General features: G+C 40.1%; 1 protein-coding gene across 1 annotated transcript in view; it reads right to left on the reverse strand.

Moving 5' to 3' along the window:
* Nucleotides 1-25,923, reverse strand: part of CARD11 (caspase recruitment domain family member 11) — a 46,956-nt gene extending 21,033 nt beyond the window's left edge. Inside the window, exons 1-5 of the mRNA XM_082311744.1 lie at nucleotides 25,690-25,923; nucleotides 3,438-3,650; nucleotides 2,672-2,809; nucleotides 1,769-2,094; nucleotides 293-472 (exon numbers count right to left, since the gene is read on the reverse strand). Coding sequence (XP_082167870.1) covers nucleotides 293-472; nucleotides 1,769-2,094; nucleotides 2,672-2,809; nucleotides 3,438-3,650; nucleotides 25,690-25,702 — 870 coding nt within the window. The 5' untranslated portion in view covers nucleotides 25,703-25,923. The remainder of the gene's footprint in view (nucleotides 1-292; nucleotides 473-1,768; nucleotides 2,095-2,671; nucleotides 2,810-3,437; nucleotides 3,651-25,689) is intronic.
* Between the last annotated feature and the right edge of the window lie 1,950 nt (nucleotides 25,924-27,873).

Raw genomic sequence — 27,873 nt, forward strand, 5'->3', positions numbered from 1 at the left:
TACCAGTCTATGTACTCAACTCCCTGTCTGTTACTGAAAACACATGGGAGCTGTCACCACCTGCTGCTTCTCTGTCCCATTCTCACAGCCTCCTCCAGACACTTAGATCCTGAAGGGTAGCCACCAAGGCAGGCTGTGAGGAGACGTGGGGTATGTAAGACAGTATGGGAGGAAAGTGTGGGGGTGCCTGGAGGCAAGGAGTGGTCAAAGCCTGCTGAATCCATCATCTGGTTAAGCAGGAGGGGTAAGCTGAAGTGCCTGGATTTTTAAATGCAGCAATTTGCTCTTATACCTGAATGATGGACTGTAACTCCTGGATTTTAGTCTTCATCATCTCATTTTCCCGCTCCAGCTCCAGAACCTGTTCCTTTTTGGGTCGGTTTTCAATATCATTTTTTAGCTTCAAAGACTGGTTCCTCTCCAGCTTGCATTCCTCCTCCACCTTGTTCAAGCGATGCTTCAGCTGGTCAATCTAGAGCAGCCAGAGAGCAGTGAAAAGGAGAAACAGGGAAGGAAAGAAATAATTCCTAGCTCTGATACTGACTGCTCTGAAAACACTCTCACGTCCAGGTGAAAACGTACTGTCACAGGTGGAAAAAATAGCTTAAACTGTGAATGCTAACAAGCAGCAGATAATTGGATGTATGTGCACGTGTGTTGAATGTCCACAACTGAACTGTTGAACTCTCAAGCAGAAGCCTGCTACTTGCTAGCTACAACCGGTATGGGCTGGTTGTATATTTAGATAACATCTGGACTAAAAAAAAAGTGGCACATCCTCATCTTCCAATAAATAAAGAGATGCAAAATGGAACTAACACACAGGAGGCTGACCACACATTGTGCCTTTGCACAAAGACTATTTGGACTGGGAAAAACAGAGGCTTTGAGTTCTGGATAGGAAAGAGGGGTTCACAAAAAGAAAAAGTGGTTTCAGATAGAAGGGGGCCTGGGAAGAAGGAGATGATGACCCCGGCTAGAGGAAAGATTTTAAAGTGGAGGAATATCCTTGAGATCAGATTGTTGCACAGGGATGAAGGCCAAGGGATGCCCAGGGACCTTGGCCAGTAACGCCTGCGACTGGTGACTGTAAGCAGCTGCACAGCACGAACCGACACGACTTTCTGCCCAACCATCCCACGCCAGCAGCGATCTCCCTGCAGGGAAGGGATGTTGAACCCAAGAGAAGGCAGTGCTAAGGTGGGGGACCGAGCAAACGACTGTGTGAAAAAACAAAGTGGGGTAAAACGTCTGCTATCATTGGTTCAAAAATAAACCCCAGTGTCCAGATCCACTATGGGTAGTTGCTTACCCCACCTCATCTGTGACACACACACAAGCATGAATTTTAAGGCACTTGAAGCATTTCTCTATATTTCCTAAATGGCCTCAAGCTGTTCCAGTGCTCTATGTAAGACTTTTTGAATAAACCACCAACAGCTGTAGTGCAAACCTGGATAACTGCCCCAAGATATTATTGAGCCTGAAAAGCAAAAATTATGTTTTCAGCAAACAATTATGGTTTTAAAATTCTGTTTTTAAATATGTTATGTTCTGTTAATCCATTACAAGTATGTAAATTATCTGTCATTAATACACATCACTGCAGCTGGCATTTCTGTATACCGATGCCTCTAATCATCTGGATGAGCAAAGCAAATGAGAGCTCTACACCTTTCTACTGTCAGAGAAGGTCTCATTTTGCCAGATGCTACTGGCATGCTCCATTGCTGCTCCTGATTAAAGCAGCCCAGAGCATTTATCTCACCTCTAACTGGAGGTCTCGGCTCCTTATCACAGCCATGCTCTTCTCGTCACTCAGCTGGGCATATCTCATGGCCAGATTGTAGTTCTCATCTTTCACCTTGACCAGCTCATCATTGTAGTTGTTCCTCTCCTCCTTCATCTTGTTGTATCTCTCCTGGAAGGTCAGCAGTTCTATCTTGTTCAGTTTTAGCTGCTTTCGCTCATCCTCCAACTGGCGAGACTTAGCCAAGAGTTCACAGCGCTGCATATCTTTTGTCTTTACTTGCTGCTGAAGCTTAATGATCTCATTCATTAGGAAATGGGTAAGGCCTTCATGTCCCTCCTCCACTGAAAATGTTTGAACAGCTTATCAACTTCTAACAAAGTAACTTTATACTAAGTAGAATCAGCAGAACTGAGTAAGAAACAAATGTCCCAAAATATGTACAGAGGTGCAGAATATGCACAAGTACATACACATTTGTATATCTAACTGGCAACAGTAAGAATATCACACAGCACACTATTACCAGAATCAAAATATACATGCACCGGCCTGTGGAAATAGCACAAACTTTGTAAAATGAACATGTACAAGTACAATTAATCTGAATGCTTCAAATTTGCTGTACATGTGTAGATCATCAGTGTAATTTAGTCCACTGTTCCAATGTTTCTTATCTTGAGATATCTTGTAATGTCTGTCATTCAGTCTGAAGTTCTTCAGCTTAATTCAGACAACTAAGTTGTTCCTTTTCTTTATACATTACCTGTTGCTAGCTCATTTTGCACTGAAGGGGACTGAAAAACTGCAGAATGCTACTACAAGATTAGCTTTTATTTCCATTTCTTGCCTGAAAAATTAAACCCAGTCTTCAAGATAGTCCTTATTTCAACAGGCTCCTTTGGGATTGATTCTACTCACCAACAATAGTGGAAAATCTCCGTGTAGGTTCTTTCCCTGTCACCAGTTTGTAGAGTTCAGGGTAGTAAAACTCTAGGCTCTCTAAGAAAACTACATAACCCCTTTGGCCCTTGGTGTGGAGAATGTCCAGCAGTCGGCCTAAGTACAGAGAACAGAGAGAGAGGTGACATATCAGCACTATGAGCAGCATAAGCAAGTACCGTCTCCCTGAAGTCAAATCTGCTTAAGGTTCGTCTCCGCCACAGCAATGCGCTGTGGAAAATCTGGCTGATTAATTGAGTTCAGCTGAACTCATAAAGTAATGCCACGTATTCTTTATGTTTGTGCTGATTGTTATGCTGAAGGAGTGCGGGCAAATTGGTCTCTGGAACAGAAATTTCAAAAGACACTTTATTCAGTGCAGCCTTTAGCAGGCAGCACTGAAACGCTAGGATGGCAGACCCTTCAGTGACAAATCATGAAGCACGGCAAGACAGCTGAAAACCTACTCTTGGAACGGCATTGGCTGCTGCTTGTGTTAACTGAAATATTTGCCAAGGCTTTGATGGGAATATGAACCCCATGAGCTCCAGCCTGCACAGCACTGGAAAGAATCATTGTTATCAAAATAGCAGCAGCAGATTCCCCCCTTTACATTAAATCTCCCGTAAATTAGATATAGGGTTTCTATTTGATAATCTGTAATTTGATATAGGCTCCCTCCAGACTTAGCAAAATAATACCGTTCATATAGGAATACAGATGTAGCCATTCACAAAATAATTACCTGCTCGGTTAATTTTGGAGGGCAGCATAAGTGAGTTAAGCACCTCATCCTCATCTTGCTCATCAATTACTTTGCACTGCCGCAGGTATGGGGTCAGTTTGGCCGGATTGATGTACCGGCTCAGCATGTGCCGGTTGCATTCTACATTCTCCCACAAAGCTTCCTCCTCATCTTTCAGCGTCTCCAGGCAGTCATCCATCTCCGGCTCTCCTCCTTAACAGGAGAAACAATTGGCAAATGAACATCAAACAGGACAGTTTCTATCCTGTTACTTTTTTGTGCTTCCATGTCACATAGGATGAGCTTAGAATCACTTCTGACTAATGCTGAATTTACCCCGTATTGAAACTGTTTGAACTGAAGTGCAGCCTGTCCACAGCTTATCTGGAAAGTGACAGTTCAGAGAAGTGCTATCTTGAGTCTATGAACTATTGCATATTGCTCTCTAGTGATGAATCTGTAGCTCAGCTAACTCCATGAAGGTCTCTACAAGTCAGAGAATCCCTCTTCATATTAGAAGCAATGGTAAAGGACACGGTGCAATGCAAGAAAGACTGAACATGCAAAGCTCAGAGCAAAGGCAAATACATGCTGCAGGCAACTAAGGCTTTCATTCTCACCTCCTTTGTTCCTCTCAGCTGTACTGATTTGAACCTGCATTTTTTCCTGCATGTATGTGATGAGCCAACACATGTAAATGACTGCACCACAGGAATAGTTAACTCATAAGCAAGCAGTTACGTATGTCTGCCTTCTGCAGCTGTGTATAGATTGACTGATGTGTGGCCATGAACGCAAGTACCTGTGAGTTCAGACCTTGCCTTTCTCCGCATGAGTGGAGAAGTATGAGCATTGTATCGCTGAAGTCTGAAAATGTTCTTGACTCATGCAAATATTATCACATGATTTCTGAGTGCTTGCTAAGCAATTTCCTGCCAACTCCTAATTTGTAACCACCTCATTAGAGAAGGTTACAAGGCAGGCAACAATGAGGTGAGAAAACCTGCACTGAAGTTAAGAGTAAAGAAACTTTGTAAAAATCTTTCCTTCTTAACTTTGTAATAAATGTTAACCTTTGAAACAAGTCTTATTTTTGCATTCTAGCCTTCTCAGGATCTTGTGACCAGGATGGCACAAGAGCTATTTCAAGAATTATTTTACCCCATCAGAGACCACGGTATAAGAAGAATGTGCAATTCTTAGGTCATATGAGATGAGAGCTGTGCTTTATGAGACGTTGCTGGTAATCAGTAACTAAAGACCTCAAAAACAGCATGTTGTTTTTCTTGGACCAGAAGACTTCTCTCCATTGTGTTATAATTTCCTCAGCTTCCAACTTCAGGAACTGCAAAGCAGCCTGTGTTACGCTGATCATCACTGGGCAAAACCAGCTACTAATCTCTATAGCCAGGGGCTAATAACTCCTCATTTTGAAAACTAAACCCAAAAGTGCTAATCTCCTAAATAATGTGTTTGCCAGTGTTCTATCATAATGAAATACAGAATAGTCCCACAAAAATGCGTGTTCTTTGCTTGATGCTTTCAAAGGCTTTCCCAAACTGTCCAAAACCCTAGGCTGGGGTTCAATATCTCTATGAGAAAAATTTGGATGGTTCCTCATACTATGGACAGGTTAGGGGAGTATTGCCAGGGGCTCCTGTACTCCAGTAGCTCTCCCAGAGTTCTTTTCTTTGTAGTTTCACATCTTAAGAACCACTTATTTAGCATTTGCTCTGCTGCTTGCATGTAGATTTCATTGCTCCAGTGACTGCTATTAAATGGGCTGGGAGAGACGACAGTCCTCAGAGGGCAAGGAAGACCAGGTCTGCTTAGTGGGGTCCAGCATCATGGGGGCACGGCTGTAGTTATGGGAGAATCTCTCTGGTCTTATGAACTCCTCACAAGCTGGATGAAATTCTTACTGAATTCCAGTATTTATGTGTGGTAAAGATGACACTGCAGTAATGAACAGTATAAAGGTAAAACAATAGAAAAAGCTATATAAAGTAGGTAGCAGTGGGAGGAATGCTAAAGGTGAAATAGCTTTATCTGAAGTACACATACATTCTCATGAACCTCACTCTCCACCACTTTTTCTGGAAATAACTGTATTTCACTTCAAAGGTGAATTTAACAAACACTACATAATTGGAGAAGCTGAACTTTGGAGAGTAGAAGGCAGTAAAGCAGAAGGTCACACCGTACCTTAGTCATCTTACAGCCACAGCTATCTATTGGATCTAAAAAAAGGTGTGTTGCAGGCCCTTTAATTTTGGGGAGTGTACCAGAAGCTCACAGATGGACCTCAGAGTGCAAAAGAAGCACTTGCCTGAATTTCATAAAATGCAAGATATCTTGTAATCTGCTGCACTGAACCAGAAATTATTACACACTGTCAGCAGTTCCCTCAGGACATTAGTAAGGGATTTCTCCATTAAATGATTCACAGAAGATTTCACTCATCAGCGTAATTCTCAACATGAATACATTTTTTTACCTGACATTAAAAATACCTTTATCAAACAGTCCCTCCTGTATGGGCATAATACATCCATACCGTTATTTTGGGGACATAATGTTTAATGGGAAAGTAATAAGTATACTGCATGAGTGGCTAAGAATTTTAAAAGGAGATTTCTGGTAGCAAACTCCTGTTAAACACAGTCTATTATCAGGAGCAAGCCCTTAGAAACAACATTTAGTGGAGTTTTGCTTTCTTCTTTTGATTTCCACCTTGGAAATGCCCTACCAGAAGCACAGCTTAGCTCTCTCCTAACTCACCGTGCTCTTCATCACCTCTCGGGGATTACTGCCGTGTAACAGGTAGCACTCTTCCCTAGAGCTTGAGGTGCTGCCTCTGTTGTGTTTCTTTGGCCAGACTGGTCTAAGAGTATAACCCCCAAGTAACTCCACTGTCTTGTGGAGCCATTCCAGAGACAATAGCGATGGGCAGCTGCTATTAGTACAGCACTCTTCTTAGTGAGCAAATATTTCTTTGATATAGTATTTAATATAATGTGGAATAGGAAATAAAATGCTTGTGATTGGTTGACATTTTGGTGTGCTGGTCAGAAACCAGATGTGACAACTGAAACTCAGTGGGAAACCAATAAAAGTATTGTATTAGTGGCTTTAATTTTAAAAGATTTTCAGCAGCACATGCATTTTCTAGATATTTAAAAGACCTTATTCCCCGTTTCTGTCCTTTCTTCCTGTGATGATATTGCAGAAAAGTTGTTTTCACTTATAAAATTAGAAATGACAGATTTAAAATGTTTTCAAATGTGTAATCTCTTATTTAATCTGATCTTTATTACCATTATCTAGTTTCTGATTCCAACACCTCTTGAGTTGTAACCTAACACATTCAGAAGTTGCGATATGTCATAGAAATACTATGGCGTCCATTACAAATCACAGGTGTGAAGTCACAGACTTGGACTGACTTCAACAGACTTTAGCCAAAAAGAAATAAGAATCGCCACAGCAGTTAAAAAATTGCTCTCCTGCTGCTCCTTTCAGTAGCTGGTATACAACATAGCTTTTAACTGCAGGAGATCTTAATCCAGTAATAATCTCAGCTAGTCCCATCTATTTCAAAGATCTCTGTAGATGCAGACAAATAAAGAGAGAATCCCTTTTTACATTAAAAGAAACACTCCCCTTATCTCCTTTTCTCTCTAAGGGACTATCCTTCTCTTGGCTGTTACACACAAATGAATCTTTCTATGTGTTTGCTATTTTTTGTTATATTTTTCAACTGAACAAATCACCTTGCAGTTAAAGCTGTTCTCTGTTCTCACTCAGACTCCACACTTTCATATGTCAGTGACACTCTCCAACTGATCAAGGGAATAAAGCCTGCAGGCTGCAGAACCAGGGGTTCTATAAAGTGCTCATCATCAGGCCACATCTGAAGCTTCATTGTTTGGGATTCATTTCATGATGGTGCAGAAATTAACCCTTCAGCCATTTAATTACTTGCATCCCCTTGCTCTCAATTCTTGTCAGCCTGTTGATCCTGAGGAATCGCCATGTAGCAGGCTGCAAACATGGGCTTCAGATAGGTTTTCTGATTTCTTGACATCTTTTTTGTGAAATATGAAAAAAGGGTATTGTCCTCATACTGAGAAGCAGGAGGAAGTTTATTTTGGAAGAGGCGATCCATTTTAATGTTTTGGACTTCTGCATTTGTCACAGATGTTCACAGACTGGCAGTATTTAAAAAGAAACCACAACACACAAAATGTCTGTGCAAATTATAAGTTAGTAAGAACAGAAGTTTATGTTAAATATTAAGTATGTGTATATAAACCAGGAAAGGATTACATATAAATTATCACACTTTAAAGTAAAAATAAAGATGAAAATGGAACTTTAAAACTGTGTATATAATTATCCTCAACATTCTGAGGGTATTGTATTACATCCTCTTTCTATGCATATCTCTAGATTCTATGGGGCAATACCCTTTCTCCCTCAAATTTGTATAGCACCTCACATGATAAAGTATAACAACAGGGTGATTTTCTCAAAAGCTGCCTGTATGGATACGTGCAGATTTGCAATATCAGAGAACCACAAAACCACAAAGGGATTTAGAGCTATTTTTAATTTTAGAGGAAAGTCGCAGTTTAAAGTGTGATAAGGAAATTATATTCCTTTGCTTAAGGACAGGAGAGCTCTATTTGCACTCCTGGCTTTCTGAAATGCTGAATACCAGCAGTTTCCGATTATGTTGCTTGCACTGCTGGATGTTCTAAGGTACTGAAAACCACTTTTAAAAGGCTTAAACCTTGATTAAGAAGACTAAATTTGCTTACCTATACTTGCAAATTTTTTCCATATAGGTGCCTAAATCTGAACTCCCAAAGGACAGGAGAGAGTGTCTTCATCTGCCTTTAAAAATTTGCACTTTATGTTCCTTCTTTCTACCTCAGTGTCCCTACCTAAAAACAAGGCTGGTAAGAAGTATTTTTATGACAAGGTAGGACTTGTTAATTAGTTACTTGGAACCACCAAGATGGGAAGGCCCTAGAAAAACATTTACTATTAGTGCAGTTTTATTAGTTCAGATTTTGCAGGCCTCAGAATGCTTTCTGAAGCCAGAAGCACTGTTGAATGGACTGGGCTGTATTTCTGGTTTAGGTCACAGTGGCTGTATATGGAAACAACCATTCTGTATATATCAGAACCCCCTCTTTATAGAAAAGATTCAACCAGTTGCTGAATGCCACAGTTTCAAGGAAATAGAAAAGAAAAATATAGAATAAGAGATACCAAAGTAATAGAAGAGCAGGAAGCTTTAAACACAAAATAGGATTATTTTAGCACAAATGTATTCTGTTCAATTCCATTGAGTCAATCTTCCTGTTACACACAACCTACAAAAAACCTCCAAAACTCTAGTAGACTTGCCAAGCTTCAGTGAGGTAAAGCTAGATCTTCAGTGAAGCCAGATGACAGCCACAGTCATAAATACTACTCCCATTTTCTGAACAGAAGAGAGACAGAGATAACCGAAACAAACTCCCTAACTGGTTCAAAGGGCTCTGGAGGCATATTCATCTTGCTTCTACAAGCAGAAGAGGGAAGGAAAATTCCCCTCATTTTCATAACTATTAGCTCAACAACAACCAAGTGAGAGAAAAAGAAATGAAGAATTCTACCATGTTACTCTTACTCAGTATCTCTGCTCTATGAAAAAAAAGAGAGCAATAGAATAAATCAGAGATTTGCCTCTGATCACTATTCCTGTCCTAACAGAAGAGGGCCAGAAGAATTAATACAAAGGAACTCTCTTTAATTATCTCTCCTTTGCCTTTATTTACTCGCCTAAGAACAGATCCATATGAAACTCCATCTCAGAAAAAAAGAAAGGGTAATGCATACATAAAGCACAGATCAGTTATTAGTACTGTAGTCAGTACACCCAATGATTTGCTTAGTACCACCTAAACCAGAAAACACCGTATGCAACACAGGTACACAAGTTTTTCAATATTGCAGGATAATATTGCTTAAGAGCTGAACAATCCTTGCATTGAATTCCACGCTTATTACATTTAGCTTTTGTCTGCTTTTGAAATTGCATATGAAATTCTATAAAATACCTATCACTTTCTGGAGGAAAAAACTATTTACATGTGAAGAATGTTATTTTGCCCAATGAAATATTGTTGCAAAAGACCTCAATCAGTGCAGTAATACTTATTAGGATCCTGCAATGATCTCTGTTTCATAACAGGCTGAGATCTATGCTTTCCCATTTTGCCCTCCGTCTGGTGAGAATATCTAAAGTCTACGTCTTCCTCAAGTCTGCTAGCTTTAGAACTTCAGAGCTCTTATCATCTTATCACACAGGAAGGAAATGACTAATTTTGCCTCAATAGCAAACCGACAGCAGATTGTGCTACCTCGAACACGCAACATCCAATCAGATTTGGTTGTAGAACATGTATTACCAATAATAAACAAAGAAAATGGAAAAATCCTCCTCTACAAATAGCTTAAATGATGTTTTGACGACTCCGTCATTTTTCTGTGTCACTATTTTTCTACATACAGTGAAGATGCTTCTAGCTCCCTGAGTAACATACCCTCTAAGCACTACTGATAGAGGAGGAAATTTAGAGGGTGGATTCATCTCACCAATTTGAATTAGGCATCTAGTTTAACTTAGAAATCTAGTTCCTCTCTGGCAAATGGAAAATGGTCTGTTCAAAACTTCATTCCACCATTTTATACTTCTGCCTTAGAATGCCCTCTCAAGATTGGTTTCTAGCCACAACTAGTTGCTTAGGTTCCCTCTAGGGTCAATGGAGAGAGATTTTTCCCTTCAGATGGCAATGACTACACTGGTGATTAGATGGATATTATTTGGTTTTCCCATATCATTTAAGAATCTGATAACCAGATTTCAGAAATTGTTAGTACTACCATTATTAAATGATAATATATGTGAAAGTAAATGAGAAATGAGAGAGGTGAACAATGAGAGATAGAGGGGAAAAAACTGAAGAGGAGAGAGAAAGACGACATCTGGGGATGAAAAATGGTGAGGACAAGGGAAAAGGAAATATAAAAAGGGAACAGGAAAAGAAAAAGAAAGTTAGAGAAAGGGGAACTCAACAGAATGAAAGTGAGGAACAGAAGTGAGGTAGAGATGATAACAGGAAAGGCCTCAGTAAAGGCAAAGGGAAGGAATATGGACTGTAAAGCAAATGAAGGAATAAATAGGGAAAGCCCTGCCACAGATCCTGACACATTAGAAATTAATGTTAGTTCTGAGTATGCAAATCAAGATAATGGCACAATAATTTAAATAAATAATTTACCACAGGAATTTGGTGCATCCACTTTAAAGGATTTGCAAAGCAGCTGTGGAGAGCTGAAACCCTGACATTTAATAAATGCTTTAATCTACACATCCTCCATCCTGTTACGCATGATGATGATGAGGACAACAGAAATCACTGTGCTAAATAGTACAAATATGTTTATATAGCTGGCCTTTTTTTCTTGAGTGCAGCATTAGCTACTGACACGAGCATTTCCTTTCAACTAATGTGTGCTAAAAGCCAAGATCTAAAAAAGAGGCTGTCATCCCCAGGCTGCCGAGGGCTCAGGAGAATGCTGGTCCAACAAATGCTTCAGAAGTCATTACTACCTCCCAGGTTAATTTTTTCTTGAGACTGACTCACTCTGTTTTTACGATTGATAATGAGATTCGCACTAGCTTAGGAGGGGGAGGCGGCACAACTGGGGGCAAGCATATAGTACTGTGGGATTAGGAGGAGTCTTGAATTAAAAATTCAAGTCGCCCAAACATGCAAATGGATTTGATGTTCGTCAGTTAGGTCCCAGTAAATGTGCGCTTACATTACAAAAACCAGCACATTCTTTGGTACAGAGAGCCGTTGTTCATAAGGGATTTGCATAGACTGAGCTACATAACCCGGTAAGGACAAAGATTCATTAGCTGATGCATACATATGAAACTCGCATACCCCTTGCACAGGTAGCCTGATTCTCATCGGCCATACGAAACTGCTACTTAGTCTGTTGATTTAAAAATTTACACTTTCTACAAACTCTTATGTTACATGAGTTTAAAAAAAAGAACAAAAAACACTCAAGAGAAGAACATCTGCCATGCAGTCAGATAATGATTCCTTGTAGGTGATACTCTCGTCCCCAAACAGTCAAAGGATAACGCGGAACACATTAGATGGGAGGACTGCACTCTAGTTTAACCATCTCCAAATTCAGCAACAACTGACAGTAAATGCGTAAGCCATTCTTACAATGGAAAAGGTTACACTCCAGTCTTGAGCACTGTCAGATAATCTCACTGTAATTCACCATGGCCCAGGAAAGTTTGAAAATAACATTTCCTATAGGAGGCTTTATAACATAACAGGAAAATAAGACAGAACCCTATATTAAGAATTCTACAGTTAGTCAAAATACACAGACTACAAAGAATGAACAAATAAGAAGCCTCGTATAAAGATGAACCTTAACAAACAATACCACTCCAAACACATGAAAAATAGCCCACATGCAAACTGATTACTGCATTATAACAGCAGCATGCATTGGTTGTGAAAAGAATACGATTCAGTTAAATACCTTAAATGCACTCTGCAAAGGTATAATAGCTCCTCACCTAGCTCTGTGAAGTCTTATCCATTCATGTTTAGCTCTTAATTGCTAACAATATATTCTGTTGGATCAAACACTGTCCAGTCTCCTAAGGGCGATGACTGCTATGATTCACATATACATTTTGTTCATTTTATGCAAATGCACAACTTCAAGTAGATAGAACAGATATCTATACCTTACTCCATCTGTGACCTCTTTGTAACTATTACTTTAAAACAGACCCTAACTTTAAAGAACGGCCTGCTGTCTTGCACATGCTAGTTTGACTGTGGCTTGAAGAATAACATAGGTGCCTTACATAACAAATACCTGTAGTCTTTCCACCTCAAAGTCACTGGAAGAAGTAAGCTTCACTCCTAGTCGCAGACTGCCAAAGTCATTGATGTCCTGCTCATTGACAAAATCCTCTGTCCTTGTAAGCTTGCTTAAAGCTGCATGAACATCTCAGCCAGCAGAGCACAAAACACACAGAAGACAACTGGATGCCATTTGACGAGAAAAAGTATACAATAGATCACAAGCAGCCTGGCCTAGGAGAGACAAAACCTCACCAGGTATCAGACGGAGCTTGCTATTTTACTGCTGAAAATTAGAATTCTACTTTCACATGGAAATGGCTGTACTTGTTTTATGAATAGATTTTTCCCACTTATGCTTTCTGGTCACCTCCTCTTCTTGCTCTGCGTCCTCTCTCTTCTTGTACTAGTGTCGCAGGACTGTGTCACGTAGCTCCGGAAACATACACCCACCATCCTCTCTCTCAAACTTACTGTCTATATATAGTAGATAGAAAGGTTCTGGGGGCTGCCTAACTTCCCTTTTCTTCTGAACAGAGGTTGTGGGTAACTTTCAAATATGACACCATTGCAGAGGAAAGTCTTAGAGGAAGTGTTCTCATAGCCACAGAGAGCTGTGTGCTCTGGATGGAGCAGGAGAGACCTGAGGAGTACCTTAAACAGGTCCTCCTTTCCTGCAGATGCGACAGCTGGGGTTCATTAACAATTCTATGTCACCAAAGAAGCCTCGCTGCAAGGCCTGCAATTAAGAGCAGGAAAGCAACATCTGGAAAACAGAGAGACAATTCGCTTTCCATCCTGCAGGAGGGCTCCTTTAAGTCACTTCCATAGCAATTTAAAGCAAAAATTGTCTGATTCTTTACTTAATGGGACTGTACTTTATTTCTGTAAGCTGCAACCTCTCTATGACCTTGTCTTCCTGTCTTGGGGAAGAGATAATACCAAATACTTGGCAATTCTAGATTTCCTACCTTCAAAGCATTGCAAGGAGGAATTAAGTATCTTCTGTTTCTTTCTCTATAACTAAGTCCATTGCTCTGATGATACAGAATAAAATGCTGTAAAGCATCCGTGTGCAAAACTTATCCCAGAAGAACTAACTAACCATTGGAAGAGACTAAACTCTGTTCTCATCAGGAAACAGTTCATGGCCAGTTCAGTTCATGGTTAACACGTATTTTTTGAAAAGGCCAAAGAAGCAAAGTACTAAAATAGCAAGAAATCTGACTATCTGTCTTCACCTCAGTGTGGTTCTTGAGAATGAGTCAACATAAGGAGAAGTATGAGAATTTTATTGAATTCTCTGCTGACTGTGGAAATAAATATTTGTGAAAATAGCAACTCTAAAGTGATGCCAGAATTACACTCCATCTGTGAGCATCCCAGTCTTTAAGCACGGGCAGCTGCTGCTAAAACAGCATCTACAAACAATATTACAAAAGCAAGATTTGCAGGATTATATGCACCCAAATCCTGATCTTTAGGAGAAGATGTATAACAGTACAAAGGGTGGTAAGGCATCACAACAAACTAAAAGTCAGTGGAAGATTTGTTTTATTCTCCTAAGTTATGCCCTGAAGCATAACAATTCCTTATGTGCTATCTGCATTAACTGCACCTCATAGCATAAAGTATCACAAGCTAACAACAAAAAAATTTGCAGAATGCGCAGAAAAGCATTTATTTTAAACGCAGTGTTGTATTTGTGTATGAAGTAAGGTTACATGCAATATGAGCACTAGTAAATGGCTCCCACACATAAGGATTGATTTCCCCTATTTCTCATTCCTACTCAAGGGCACAACTCGTAATTAGGGTCAGATTTTCAAAGGGCGTAGGTGGTGTTTGGGCATCAAAATAAATGGCTAGATTTTTGCAAGACTTGCCTCAGAGTGTGGGATAAGATAGCGTTATGAATCACAGAGCTGCTGAGTGTTAAGCACTTTTAAAAATCAGGTCTTTCTTACATGCTTAAATTGAAGTTGAGCTCTTTCAAAAATCTTTTCTCAACAGAAGCATTCTTCAAATGCTAAGTATTTGAAAAATGGGCCTTTAAAGCTTTGTGAGGTGCTAATTTTTACAGGAATAGGAAACTGCTCTATATAGCACCTATAAATCTGTCTGGCAGCAGTATTTAAGCAGTTCTGATTCTCCAGTGTTGTATAAACTCTCCAGTAATACACATTCCGCAGGGAAGGGGGCAGATGCTGTGTGTCAGTGCTTACCTGTGTTAATTCTAACCCTTCTGAATCCATGAAAAGAATATTTTGCTAGCTAACAGGTGATGGTAAACACTGCTGATGCATTGATCTCTTTTCAGCATATTGTCTCCAACTACGATTGAGATTTTAAGAATTAGATGAAATTCTAAGCTTTGAACCCTCTGAGACATAATAAAAGAAGGGTTCTTTCTACATGACTAACAATGTTTCTTTCTATAAGGAACAAAATCAAAATTATTTCTCTTATGCTCAAAAATTAATACAGTGTAGAAACTATATGAGGTTTTAGATTAGACTCTCCTTCCATCATTATTTGCTCTATTTATCTTTTTTTTTCAAAGCTGGTAACTTCAGCCTTGCAGAATCTATACTGCTGACTCAGCTAACTGAGCCAAAACTCATAAAAATCTATTTAAAAAAGGTCCAATGATTTTATTTTCTAATCGTAAATATGAAATTTAATTAGCATCTCATTGCTAACGAAGTCACCATGGAAGACGAGACTGAGGAATTAGGCACAGGGACGGAACGTCAAGCGTAAAACAAAACAACTGTTATGCAGGAGCCAGTTTAACTCCTGCTTTCCTCCACTCAGGTTTCAGATTTTTTAAGAATTACGTGCCATGTTCGCATGTTTCCTCCTTTGATGGCAAGACCCTTCTATCTTCTATGGCAGTAATTACTCTAGGATGATACAGCATCATATGAAATACAAAATAACAACAGATAAGGTTCACTCTGGATTAGAAGCAGAAGTAAGATAGAGCAAGTTGGATCTGAATTCAAAATCCTATTTTGTCATAAGCTACCCAGGTCAGTAAGTGTTTCAAATCCTATAAAAGCAATACACTCATCAACTGAGAAAATAACTCATATTATTCTTCAGGGTACTGCAAACATCAGAAAAATTAAAAGAATTTTTTTTAAAGGAAGTATATGGAGAATTTAAAAAGCCTCTTTAAAATAGGAAATGAGTCCAACCTTTTCATTATTAGCATTCCTAGAATGTGTGTCCTAGGCTGACATCAGACTGACGTTGGCATTACTGAGTGAAATTCTGTCTACTGTGAGCTACCTCTAGCTCTTGATCTGTCTTTGCCCATCCATGCCTGTACGAGAGGGTTACATGAGTACATTTCCCTGCACAGCAACACAGGTGGTTACCTGGGTGAAGGCAGGGACAGGTGTTCTTCTACTGTTGCTCCACGAGGTGCCTCGGTGAGGGAGCACAAAATACAGAACATCTCAGAAGAAAGGACTCGGTGAGAAGTGGGCAAGCACCGTGGGAGAGCTCTGAAAGGGCTGATGAACTACAGTAACCACAAAACTGTACTTTCTCCTTATACTCACACTGAAATTGTTCATAGCAAGTTAGTGTGGGAGGAAGTGTTTACAGGACCTGTCCTGAGAGCGAGTAATTATTAATAATTCCTGGACTGCTACAAAAGCTTCTGGAGTAACTCTGTGTGCAGGCATGCCCTTGGTTGCTCTCAATGACAACATTCTCTAGGGTAAAAAGGGCTTTATTAGTGCTGGTCCTGGTTACTTATGGGTGGGCAACTTTTTAATTCTTGTACACTCCCTGATGTCACTTGAAAGCTGGAAACATCCAAGAATGTGGTCACAGCATTATAAATGCTCACTGCTTTGCAACGTGAAAAAAACCAGCTCTTCTTCGTTATCAGTAATGGAAAGCAGAAGTTGTGCATCAAGCAATGTTCTATGTAGTGAGGCAGGAGCAATTCGGGGACAGTGAAGCTTTCTTGGATGCTGTCAGACTAATTTTCTCTTGCCGATCTCATAATGCTTTAGAAGTGCTCTTCAGTTTTCAGGGCAGCTGCCAATGACTACAACAGTATTTTCATACCAGTTGTAAGGATCAGCAGACAGAGTGGGTAAATGATACGCATGTATCCACATTGCCAAAACCAAGGACACAGTCTACAGGTTCTGATGATCAGATGTCCTGCTATACCTAGGAGCATCCCCCTCCTGAATGCCTCCTAGTAGTAGTGACAGTCTATATTCTGACAAAAGGCAGCAAGAAACCTCTTTAGAAACAGTTCCTTTTCTAGACTCTGTCTTCACTTTCCTCCTTGCGTACAGCAGGAAAAATGTTGGCTCTAAAAAAGTAAAAATATGGAAGGAGAACCATATACCTTATTTTGACAGGCTGACCATTTGTCTGCCTTAGAATTCGCCCTTTCTGTCCTAGTACCCCTGCCTGCTTGGAAGTAAGGAAGCTGTGAGAAGGAAGACTGGTATTTCACCTTTCTGCTATTCATGTTCTTTGCCTTTTAAAATATATTTAATATATTAAAAATAATGGTAAAAATTGCAAAAAGAGCTCAATTTACCTATGTCCTGTTTTCAAAAGTGATAAAAATACACAGGAGCCTATGTTCTCTTTAACAGATATGAAATTAAGGGTTCAATTCTGACAATTTCTGGAGTTTAACAACTTTTAGAAATTGTAAGAAGAGTCCTTAGCCTAATCCTGGCTGCTCATTCCTGCTTCTCAATGGGGGGAGGTGGTCCAGTGGAAAAAAAAAAATTTTGCATGGTTAAGTTTCAGCTGGATCAGTTTCTTCACCCATTTCACCACATGACCCTGCAAATGCTTGTGTCAATAGGGCACAAAAGGCAGTGCAAAAGCAGCAACAAGTGGCCAAAGCCAAGTCTTCAGCAGGGTTGCTGCTAGAAGCACAACGACAGTCTCAGAGGCTGAACCTGTTCAGGTATTTTTGGAATGCTGTTCCACATAACTCAATGAGTCAGCACTTGCAATGAATCTGAATGAAGAGCAGAGATATTGCAACATTCAGACAATACTTCCTAGTACTGTTCCACAAATTCAACAAATTTTAATCACTAGGAAATAGAAGTCTTATCAGAAAAATAAAAATCAGCAAAGTTTTAAAATTAAATTTGGCAAAGCTTTAATTGTAGTGAGTTGAAATCTGACTTCAAGAAAGTAGAAAGAAACAAAAAGTCTCTGTTAAAAATAGAATTCTGCCTCTTGCTTTCCTTGACAACATTTACTCAAAATGCAAGGCCAAAAATACCAAAAGTTGCTACCAATTTTGATTTTGCCCAACTTCATATACGTCAGGACAATTTTACATTGCTGTTACACTATCATTCACTTGGAATAGCAAACAGCCACAACCCAGAGATGTTATCACCAAGACTGACTTGGGAAACACTGGACATTTTATTAGCAGTTGTGGTGATGAGGTGACTGATAGAGCTGAGGTGAGCTGAGTGAGGACTACCAACTTGCTTCAGACAACTGATAGGCACAGTCCCTGCTATCTCCAGTGGAGTGGTGATGTCAGTCTCTGTAAATCAGACTTACCCCAGTTCAAATTTCTGGAATAAGTCTTTTTGTTTCTTTCTAATATTTATGATGTCACTTACCCTAGCAAGGAAAAAAAAGAATTAAATTTTCTCACTCCACAGTTTGAGGATCTGAAATGGATAATTCTGGTAAAGCATATTTTTACAGGATAAAGTGAGTTCAAAGCAATAACCATACTCTCCTTTTGGATTCTTATATGTAAACTTCTAGCACTTAGCCAAAAATGTTTCTGTTCCTTTTCAGGACAGAATGGTCCAGTTGGTGGCTCATAACCCACATCCAACCATCAGAAGGCATCTACTCAATTCACTATGCTTTTCTCTGGAGGAAATAAGGATTACTGGTTTGGGCAGCAGACAGCTGCACATCTCCTCTTGGGCTTTGCGTAAGGCCAAATTCACGGCAGAACGAATTTCTGGTCCAAGACTACAGAGTTCACTACCTCCACATGAGAGGCAGAGGAAGGTGAGAAGTAACCCACTTCTAGACACGATAATACAGAGTGCCAGGATGTGGCATTGCACAGCCCATGGAGTCTGATGCTCTGATCTGACTCTTTACAGCGGCTCTACATGCAGGACCAGAGGATCAATATTGGACCACATTGTCTGAAACACAGCACAACAACCTGTCCTACTACAGCCAGCTGTATGTGTTAAGCATTCTCCACAAGAGAACGGAAAAGAAGTGGAAAAATCTCTCAGATGAAAATATGACTTTGTCAGTGAGGTCTAGAAATCTTGCTAAAGCAAAATGGCCTCTCTCTGCCTTCCCTCTGATTTCTGACTTTTTTCATTTGCTGTGCTTGATGCATTGCTTCATTTCCCTTAGAATCAGTCACAAACCGGAGGTGACAGATACCCTCAGTTCTAAAGCATGCTGTACAGAGAGAAGTTTGTTAGTTATCTTCATCCACCTGATGAAACTACCGTATATGGGATGGTAATCAGAATCAGAGAGGAGGAGGAAAAGGAGATATTAAACAAGACAAGTGAGGCAAGTCAGACAAACGGGTCAGACTGAGGGTAGAAAGGACTTGGGATGTCCTGCGAGGACCAAAATAACAGTAACAAACTGCTCTGCCTTTTCTCATGTTCTTTCCTCACAGTAGTTGAATGTTCAAATTATCTTTACGGTTCCAGTCCCTGTACTTAGATCTGTGCTGCTGGCATTAGCTATTTTTTAGGTTTGTATCCAATATTTCTAATACTATCATGCTCAAATAGCTTTGGATTTATGTCCTATTATGTTATAATGAAGTTATTGCAGTGAGTTTGCATTTTTCTGCACTGCAGAAAGTTCTACAACGTATCAGGAGCTTGTCATTAAATTCACAGCCTTCAAAGTGGCATTCAAATTCTGACCATTTCTGTCTTAGACCTAGCATTTTCTAATTGTTCTTTGCAGGTGAAAAAGTTCAGTCCTTCCTGATACTGTATTCTCACATGGCTTCTAAAGTAACTATCCAGAGAGCCACTACTCTCCCAGGTGTGCAACCCTATTTGTTCAGTGATTCAGCGAAAGTGTTGCTGTCAATAGCATTTAATCCAGCAAAACTGCCTGGATACTGCTCTCACTATGGATAAGGGCAAGTCACAAAAACACCATTCTGTAGTGTAAACACTCCATATGAAAATGCCCAAGTATCATTTTTCCTTCAGACCACAGACTTGCAGATTAAAAAAAAAACTGATTCAGTGTTTCCAGCCTTACAGGAAATGTAATACTCCTTCAATTTTTTCTAACAACTAAAGCAGAAGAAAAACACACTCTTTTCTGTCCTAACACAAAAGTTTAAATATTTTTTTGTTTCATACTGCATTGATATCTTTCATGGCATAAAAGCAAAACCAAGAGAATAAAAGACAGAAGGAACTTAAACCTTCTACAGTAAAACATGTTAGCCTTGGGTCTTCCTGAAAAATATGTAACTGGAAATGCAGGAATATGTTACTGGAAGGATGAAACACACTCAAAATCTTCTTAAACTATTAAATATTGAGACTTATTCTGACTTGCTTTGGCAGGAACTGTGAAGGAAGACTAGCAGTGTAGTAGCAGAGAGCTTATCTTAAGCTTGGGGTTTTTTTACCCGCTCAGCAATAGTAAAGAAGGTGGAAAAAGTTTATGGAATTTTATATTATCAGTCAGTGCAAGACATTAGTGAAATGAGTTTGATGATCTCCCTAACTACGTCATTGTAAACTATGAAAAACATACGGAATGGCAACCACCTTGACATGGTGCTCAGGGACATGGTTTAGTGGTGGACTCAGTAGTGTTAGGTTAATGGTTGGACTCCATGATCTTAAGGTCATTTTATCTTTAGGTCTTTTCCAACCTAAATGATTCTATGATTCAGGAAAAGCCAAGAAATAGAGATGCAGGCAGCAGCTGCTGGATAGATACTGTGACTTGTTCTTGTAGAAGACTGGGACACACCAATAGACTTTGGAGAGGATCCATGCAAAATTGCAACCAAGGAGGAAACGTTCTTTTAAACACAGACTTCATGCAACAGATCAGTTTGGTCAGTGAATGGTAAGTGTCACTGGTATTTTCATTGAGATGTTAAAAGCCAATAGCCTTTAAATGATCTTATAAATGTGATGCTAATCTTTCAGTTGATGATCAAGGAGAAAAGATTCAATCACCAGTTGCACTGTAGTTTGGAAATGAAGTGTATTTGGTGTAATCTTTAGAAAAAGAGTTGAAGCAACCTTCGGGTGTTTTCCCAGTTTGCACAGGATTCAGAATTCACAGAGGGAAAACATTTGAAAGGTTTCTTTATTGGTGTTTCAAACCCTGGAGGAACTTACTTTTGTGCTCAAATATATTAAACGTGTGTAACAACCTATTAAGCACACTCATACTGATTCCAAGTATGGGCACAGCTAGATTAGAAATGTTTGTACACATACAGAGCTGTAAAAAATGAAGTGGAAACAATCCATTAACTGCTAATGATAACCATATATGTACTGCTAGCATACAGCTTTTTCTGCATTCAAATGGAAAAAAATCCTTACCCCATTTTAAACAGAAACCCTGTGTTAAATTTACTCTTCAGTGCCTCAATTACAACCTGAGGAAAATTTGCCAGCAAACAACCAGTGCCCAGGAGGCCAGTGGGAATCCTTTCATTGGTTACAACAAAGCTGTATTCCTCCCCTGAACTACAAAAAAACCAGGGCGGACTATCAGACTTGGGCAAATAACAAGTGTCTTTGTGTAAGGCCAAACTGGCCTCAGGGACCAAACCAAACATATCCGTTAATACTACACGATGTTACTTTACACAGACAAATTCACTGAGGCAACAATTACTACAAATAATATCACATACACAGCTGTATATACATTTATCCTTTTGACAAAACCAGAATGTTATAGCATTTTGTTTGACATTTCTGATAGATTTCCAGTGAGATTTGACAAATTTCTCTTTCCTCTTGAGTTGCTAAACAGATTCACTGAAGTAGACAGCATTAGAAAGTAATGCCCCATCCAGCACTGAAGATAAAATAGGTTTTGTGGGACTAACATAACAAGAATATTCTCTTCACTACATGTTCAGCAGTGATAGCAGACAATGCACAACACATTGCCAACTTCTGCTGCTATTAGTAATATACTTTCATGAGCTGTGAAAAAATCCCCTGTGTGTTTGCCTTTTGTATAAAAAAGTACAAAGGCCTTACCCGCTGGTAAAATGTTAAATGCACCCCCTGTAGATCATTAAGCATGTGAATTCATGGTACTCACAAACTATCACCATTCCTAGAGCCCAAATATTTGGCAGAAGATTATAAAGGAAGAGAGGTTTTCAAAATCAAAGTTCAGAAGAGACCTTTATGTTTAACTAAAGTCAGTGTGAAAACCTCCAGCCAAGGAGTAATCCACTGCCCACAGCCGGGACACACCATGACGGGGTATATGGCAGATCTGCTGTTTTGTCAAATTGCACTTTAACTGGCACTGTATTCTCCTTTTGCCTGAGAGGAGCAAAAGCGAGAGGGTAATATAGGGAAAGAATACTGACTAAAGAAGTAGAGAGAAAGAAGCTTTTATCACTCGTTGGATGTGTGCCACAGAGACCAGTTATATACATTTGACAGCCATTATAATTCCAGAGTCCTTGAACAAATCACAAGCAGAAAGGTTACCTTCCTGAAAATGTTCATTGCCATTAAATAACTGACCCAGACTACAGGGTGATGGCAGCACTTAAGAGAGAGTTTGGGGGAAGGGAGGAGATGGAGAATCTTATTACATGTACACCTGAGAAAACCCCATCATTTGTTCTGAAAAAGGAATTGCAGATTCACTGCAGATACTGTATTCTCAGCAAAGCGGACAGTGTTCTGAGAATGCAAATGCTACAGACAGCAGTGACAAAACAGCCAAGACAAAAATAATTTCTTGCTCATATCAGTGGCAAAACTCAACTAAACTTGGTGAGGTTTATGGTTTTACCCTCCAGTTTGAAAGTCACAAGACCTGGTCCCATATTCCTCGTTCTTTTAAGTTTAGATCACTATGGAGGCTACTTATAAAGAAAGCTGCCATAGGTCAAATTGCACCATCAGTTACACAACCTTAATGACCACAGCTAAGCAAAACATTCCTATTTCATGAAACATGCATTTCAATATCAGAGAGAGTTGAGACATCTGCTAAAAAGTGGGTAGCTTGTTCTCTCTCAATAATATAGGCATAATATTGGGAGAGATAAGCATCTCCATAAATTTCATCCTCTGTGAGCAATCATTCCATATATCTGATTAAAAATTTCACCAAGCAACAGTATATAAACCAAGGTCACTTGGTATATCGCATCCAGACTTCTTCAGCATATCCCAGTTATTTGGGATGCATTCTTCTAGAGAAGGTTCAAATTGCCTTTAATTTTAACAGACACAGGCTGTGTCTGTTAAAAGAGATGGTTCTCTTTTCATCCGTGTTGAAAGTTTATTTTTCTCTTAATTGTGAGTTAAATCTAATTGGCAGTAACTATTCGCATATGTGAATATAGTCAAATATGTGGTTCTGAGTTTCTGTCCTGGGGTTAGCCCTCTCAAGATAGCAATTTGCTGGGTAGGATGGAAACTTCCGAGGCTCTTTCCAGCTGAAATTTCTCTTCTGCCAGACACATGGCTCAGGAAACTAGACACACACACACACAAAAATTTCTGGCTCCAGGTCCCCTTGCAACTGTCACAACCCGACTTTGACAATGCCCATTTTTAACTCAACATACAGCAAACTATCATGATGAAAAACAAAAAGGAGGGAGGGGAGGAGAGAGAGAGAGAGAGAGAGAGAGAAAGAAGAGATGTTGTCTCAGCCAATTTATTTCTGGGACACATCAAGGCCTTACAAAAAGAACCAGTAATGGGGGCACAGAATACGAAAAAACAAAGCACAAAATCATCACACAAGTTTTGCAGAATGACTAAAAGGAACACAAGTACTTTTCACATCACAAGATGAGTTGTAACAGAGTAAGAAAGAGTCATATTAGACCTGTATGTATAAAATGAACATTTCTTATTTTATTGTTCTAGGCTTGTGGACTTTTTGAAGACCCAAAAGACAAAGATATTTTAATGTACCTGCTTCTGTATTCAGAAGAGAATGCTTGCAGCTCAAAGGCCACAGTTTGCTAGCTCTGAATCAGAAAGGATATATTATAATTGCAAACATAAAATTTAAGCTCCTTTCACTCATAAGGAGATGGACAATTTGAGAGAGCAGGACAGATCGCTATGAGAATTCTTCCACATAATAATTCTTGTATTACTTCAGCTGAGTTTAATAAGTGATCCTTACTCAGTTCCCAAAAGCCCACATCAGAACATCCCTAGAAATAAATCTTCAGTCTCAATAGTCCTGCTTAAGAAGGTGAGGCTAAAAGGCTTCATCAAAGAAAGGCACTTATTTGTCATATCTGGTTCAAAGCTTACAAGCTTAAACAAGGAATAATACTAGATATTGTCCTTGCATGCAGTTTTTAGCCATGCCTGATCTTGGTGACTCATTAATATATCTGGTATAACAGAAATGAGCTGTTTCCAGATCCTAGGCACAAAGTTAGTCCCACTACAGCATTAGAGTTGAGAACCTCTACATCTGAGATGTGAAATCCTGTAGGAATCAACAGGACAAAAACTAAGCCAATGTCAAAGCAGAAGTTCTGCTGTGGGGCAGGAAGTTTAAAACTTTATTAAGTTCAGTAAAAAGGCTTATGATCAACTAGAACTATTTTTACAGTTTTCCAAAGACATTTTGGGTTGTGCTCTCCCCTTTTTTCACCTACCTTCAGTCCCATCACTAAGCTCTTACTCTGCTGCAGCCTGCATATTCTGCAAAGGAAAGAGGAGCTGAGAGACTGCAATACTTCCTCCAGTTCCCCTACAGGTACTCAGCAGGGATGCTAAGACAGCACAGAGTAAGACCATCTGCATCAGTAGTTCCTCCCAATATGAATGCAACATCAAGATAAAAACAGATAGAGAAACCTGGTGGAGAGTTGTGGTAAGGACTTAGGAAGGAGTGGGATGATAGAAAGAGAAGGGATAGAATACACAAAGTCAGGGCAGGCTGCATTTGTGAGTGGAGATGAAGCTATGGTGTGTTGTAGGTGTTAGAAAATTCTGTTTGTGAGACAGAAAGAAACAGAGAGACAGGATGACAGCGGTTATTTGTTGTGAATGACTAAATGTGAGTCTGAGAATTGGAAGGAAGCTGTGCAAGCAGAAAAGTCTTGTATTTGGGGATGCATCCCCAAACCTGTAAATATGCAAATCCTGCAGACGTACATGAAAGGGGCAGACAAGAAAGCAGCATGTGTGTGTGAGGACAATCCAGTGGAGAGGCAACACCACTGTGCGTGCAAAATTAACTTTGCAGGGCAGCAATGTATGCTGTGTACATGCGAAAGCAGATGGAGCAGGAAGTAGGAGTGCATGTGAGAAGCTACAGGAGCAATGGGAAAGGGGAACACAAGACAGAGAAGGAACTGACAGAGGGGAAGGAGAGAAAGATTAAGAACATGGGGGAGGATGTACAGTCTATTGCACAGGCAAGAAAGAGAAGGCGGAGGGAAAGGAAAGGAACGAACAAGGGGAACATTTGTCACACAGAAAATATGCTTGATGAAAAACAGGCATAAAAAGATGGTGAAAAAGACAGTAAGAGATACATTCGGGTTGAGAAAAGAATAAAGGGAGTGAGAAGAACAAATTAAAAGATAAACAAACAAACAAGAAAGATTTTATTAGTTAACAGAAAGCATAACTCCCCAGTGAAGAGATTTAAAGAAAAGGCTAGGACACAACACACTATGGGTAGAACCAGAAATTCCCTGGATACCAGTGCTGATGATCAGTCCTTTCATCTCCCCTCTCTAGACCTCCATTTCAACTCTCCTTCCCAGTGCACACTTCCTTTAAGAACATGCTTGCACCTCCAGCTACAGCCTGCTTACCTCACTGAACCCTGATCTCCAAGTATCGGTGCACGCGAAGTATGAGACCTGTTGAGGGCGAGGAAGGCGCGAACGCAATCATTGTCAAAGAAACATACTCTTGAAAATGAACACAAAAAAGGTGAAAGGTGAAAGTGGAACTTGTAGTGATTAGAGTCAAGTGCTGTCCTAGCCAGCAGTGAGGTGGAGCTGATCTGACAGCTGCTTTCCTTACCTTGGGTGCTCATGAGTGACCCGGCTGTCTTGCTGCAGCTGCTGCAGGCTGAAACTCTCTACGTTGCCTCCATGCAATTGTCAGTGTCTCTCCAGGAGTCTTGGAGAGGTTATTTGTGCTCTGCAGCTGTTGAAAAGTAAAGGAAACACAAGGAACAAAACACCTCCTGGCCCCTAAAGTGCCAAAAGTTTAGGGAGAATCAGGAATGAAGGGAGCAAGTGCACTGGTGTCAGAATGAGCAAACACCGACAGAAAGTAAGAAAAAGCGTGTCAGAGGCTGGGAGGGGCGGAGAAGGAAAATGCAAAGATCTGACAGGAAACCAGACTATAAATCTGCTTAGGGTTTAAAAAAAACACATTTCTACTCCCCAGCGATACAGGCTGTTTGCAAATGACTCTGCTTGCAGGTGACAGCAGAGCCCTGAAGTACCACTGTAAGCAAATAAAGAGGCACTTTTGCCCCTTCCCCAGGAAGAACAGTGGGCAGAATCGGCAGCAGCACAAACAACTGGCTCAGACAGAAAACGTAGGCTGTCTCCACTGTCTCACTTCTAGTTCTCCAGACTTTTAGTGCATGTTTCCCTCAGACAAAAGGGGACATGATAAATGCCAGCCTTACCGGTGCTGTGCCTCTCTGACCACAAAGCAGCAGCCCTTGCCTCTCAGTGCACACGCTGGCTAGAAAGCAAGCAGGAAATAAAAAAGAAAGGACTGAACAAAACAGAGTTTCAAGAACAACAGTTCCAGGCAGAAGGAGTTTTGGGTTTTCCCAAGGTTTCAAAGGCTTTTCGAGAAAGCATCTATTTAATTAATAGCTGCTTTTGCTAAAAAGGTAGTTAGTCAACAAGGTTTATACAAGCATTAGATTATTTTACAGTTGAATGATACTTTAAACAATGTATTTTCCAAAGGGAGTCTCTTCTGACATAAAGAAGCTGCAGTATTTTGTATTGCTTTAATGCTGGACTCCAGGCTTAAGGCCACACATGCCAATCCAACCATTGGTGGGTCTCAGTGAGGACATTCACCTGCCTGGCTGCAGCTAAGAGCCTCCCTCCACAGGCAAGCCAACGAGAGCAAAGTCAGGCAGTCCTTTCCCTTACTGGTCTCCCAGTCCTGCAGGACCAGGAGTCACCACCACTGCTAGAAGCGTCCGTCAGTGCTGCGGCCGTCTTGCTCAGGGATCCTTAGCCCAAATAATTCACATGATGTTGTGCTGGTTCTTGTTCTGCTATTGCCTATTCGACCTCCAGGGGGAAAACAAGGCACAGATACTGCTCTACTCCCAGTCACTCCGTAGGCTTTACCCTTTGCACTGGGTAGACACATACAAATGAAGCCTCACTGGAGTCAGCAATAAGTCCTGAATATGTGAGAATCAGAGGAAAGACCCCTTGAAGGAAGAATCACATGTGGGTAGTAGGGATGTGTGTATGCGAGGGCGACTGCGGCTAGAAGAAAGCAACTATATATATACGTGGGTGGGTATGTTTTTATCTCTTAAGAGAAACTAACAGAAAGAAAAGCAGAAACACTGGGAATAATAAGTGACCGATGATAGGTAATTTAGGAATGTGGGAAGGGAAAAAGTATGATGATAGTAATGGAGTGAGAGAATGAGAAAGGAAAAAATAGGTGTTAGAGAATAAAGGAAAACACAACAAATGGAAAGTAAATATAAAAGTACAGTGGAAAAACTATCAAAGGATACAGCAGCGTCAAAGGATACAGCAGCGTCAAAGACAACAGAATGGAGGAAGTGAGATGATAAAGCAAGAAGAAATGTAAGGGAGAAAATAAAGGGCTCAAGGTGTCATTACAATAGCACTCAAAAGTGTTCTTACCAAACTGAAAACCTGAACGCTGTGAAAATCATGAGGGAGCAGAATATATTCCAGGCAGAAAATATGTGGGGCGGCTCTGCTCTAATTCTCCCTTATCGTTCCTGTAATTTCACATGTTTGCAGCTGTACCTGGACTGATGAGGGTCCAAGTTCAGCCATAAGGATGATATTGGAAGGGATTCCAGTTCTCTAAATCAAGAGCTCAAAGACTAAGGAAGGCAGGAATTTCTCTCTCCCTCTGAGCAGCAGCAGAACATGCTATGCCCCTACCGATTTTTTTCCAGTGAGGACTATACTGTTATGTGCTACTTATATTCTTGTGCAACTTTACCACAATTCA

The sequence above is a fragment of the Platalea leucorodia genome (genome assembly GCF_965183815.1).
Source record: "Platalea leucorodia genome assembly, chromosome: 5".
Classification (NCBI taxonomy): Eukaryota; Metazoa; Chordata; class Aves; order Pelecaniformes; family Threskiornithidae; genus Platalea; species Platalea leucorodia.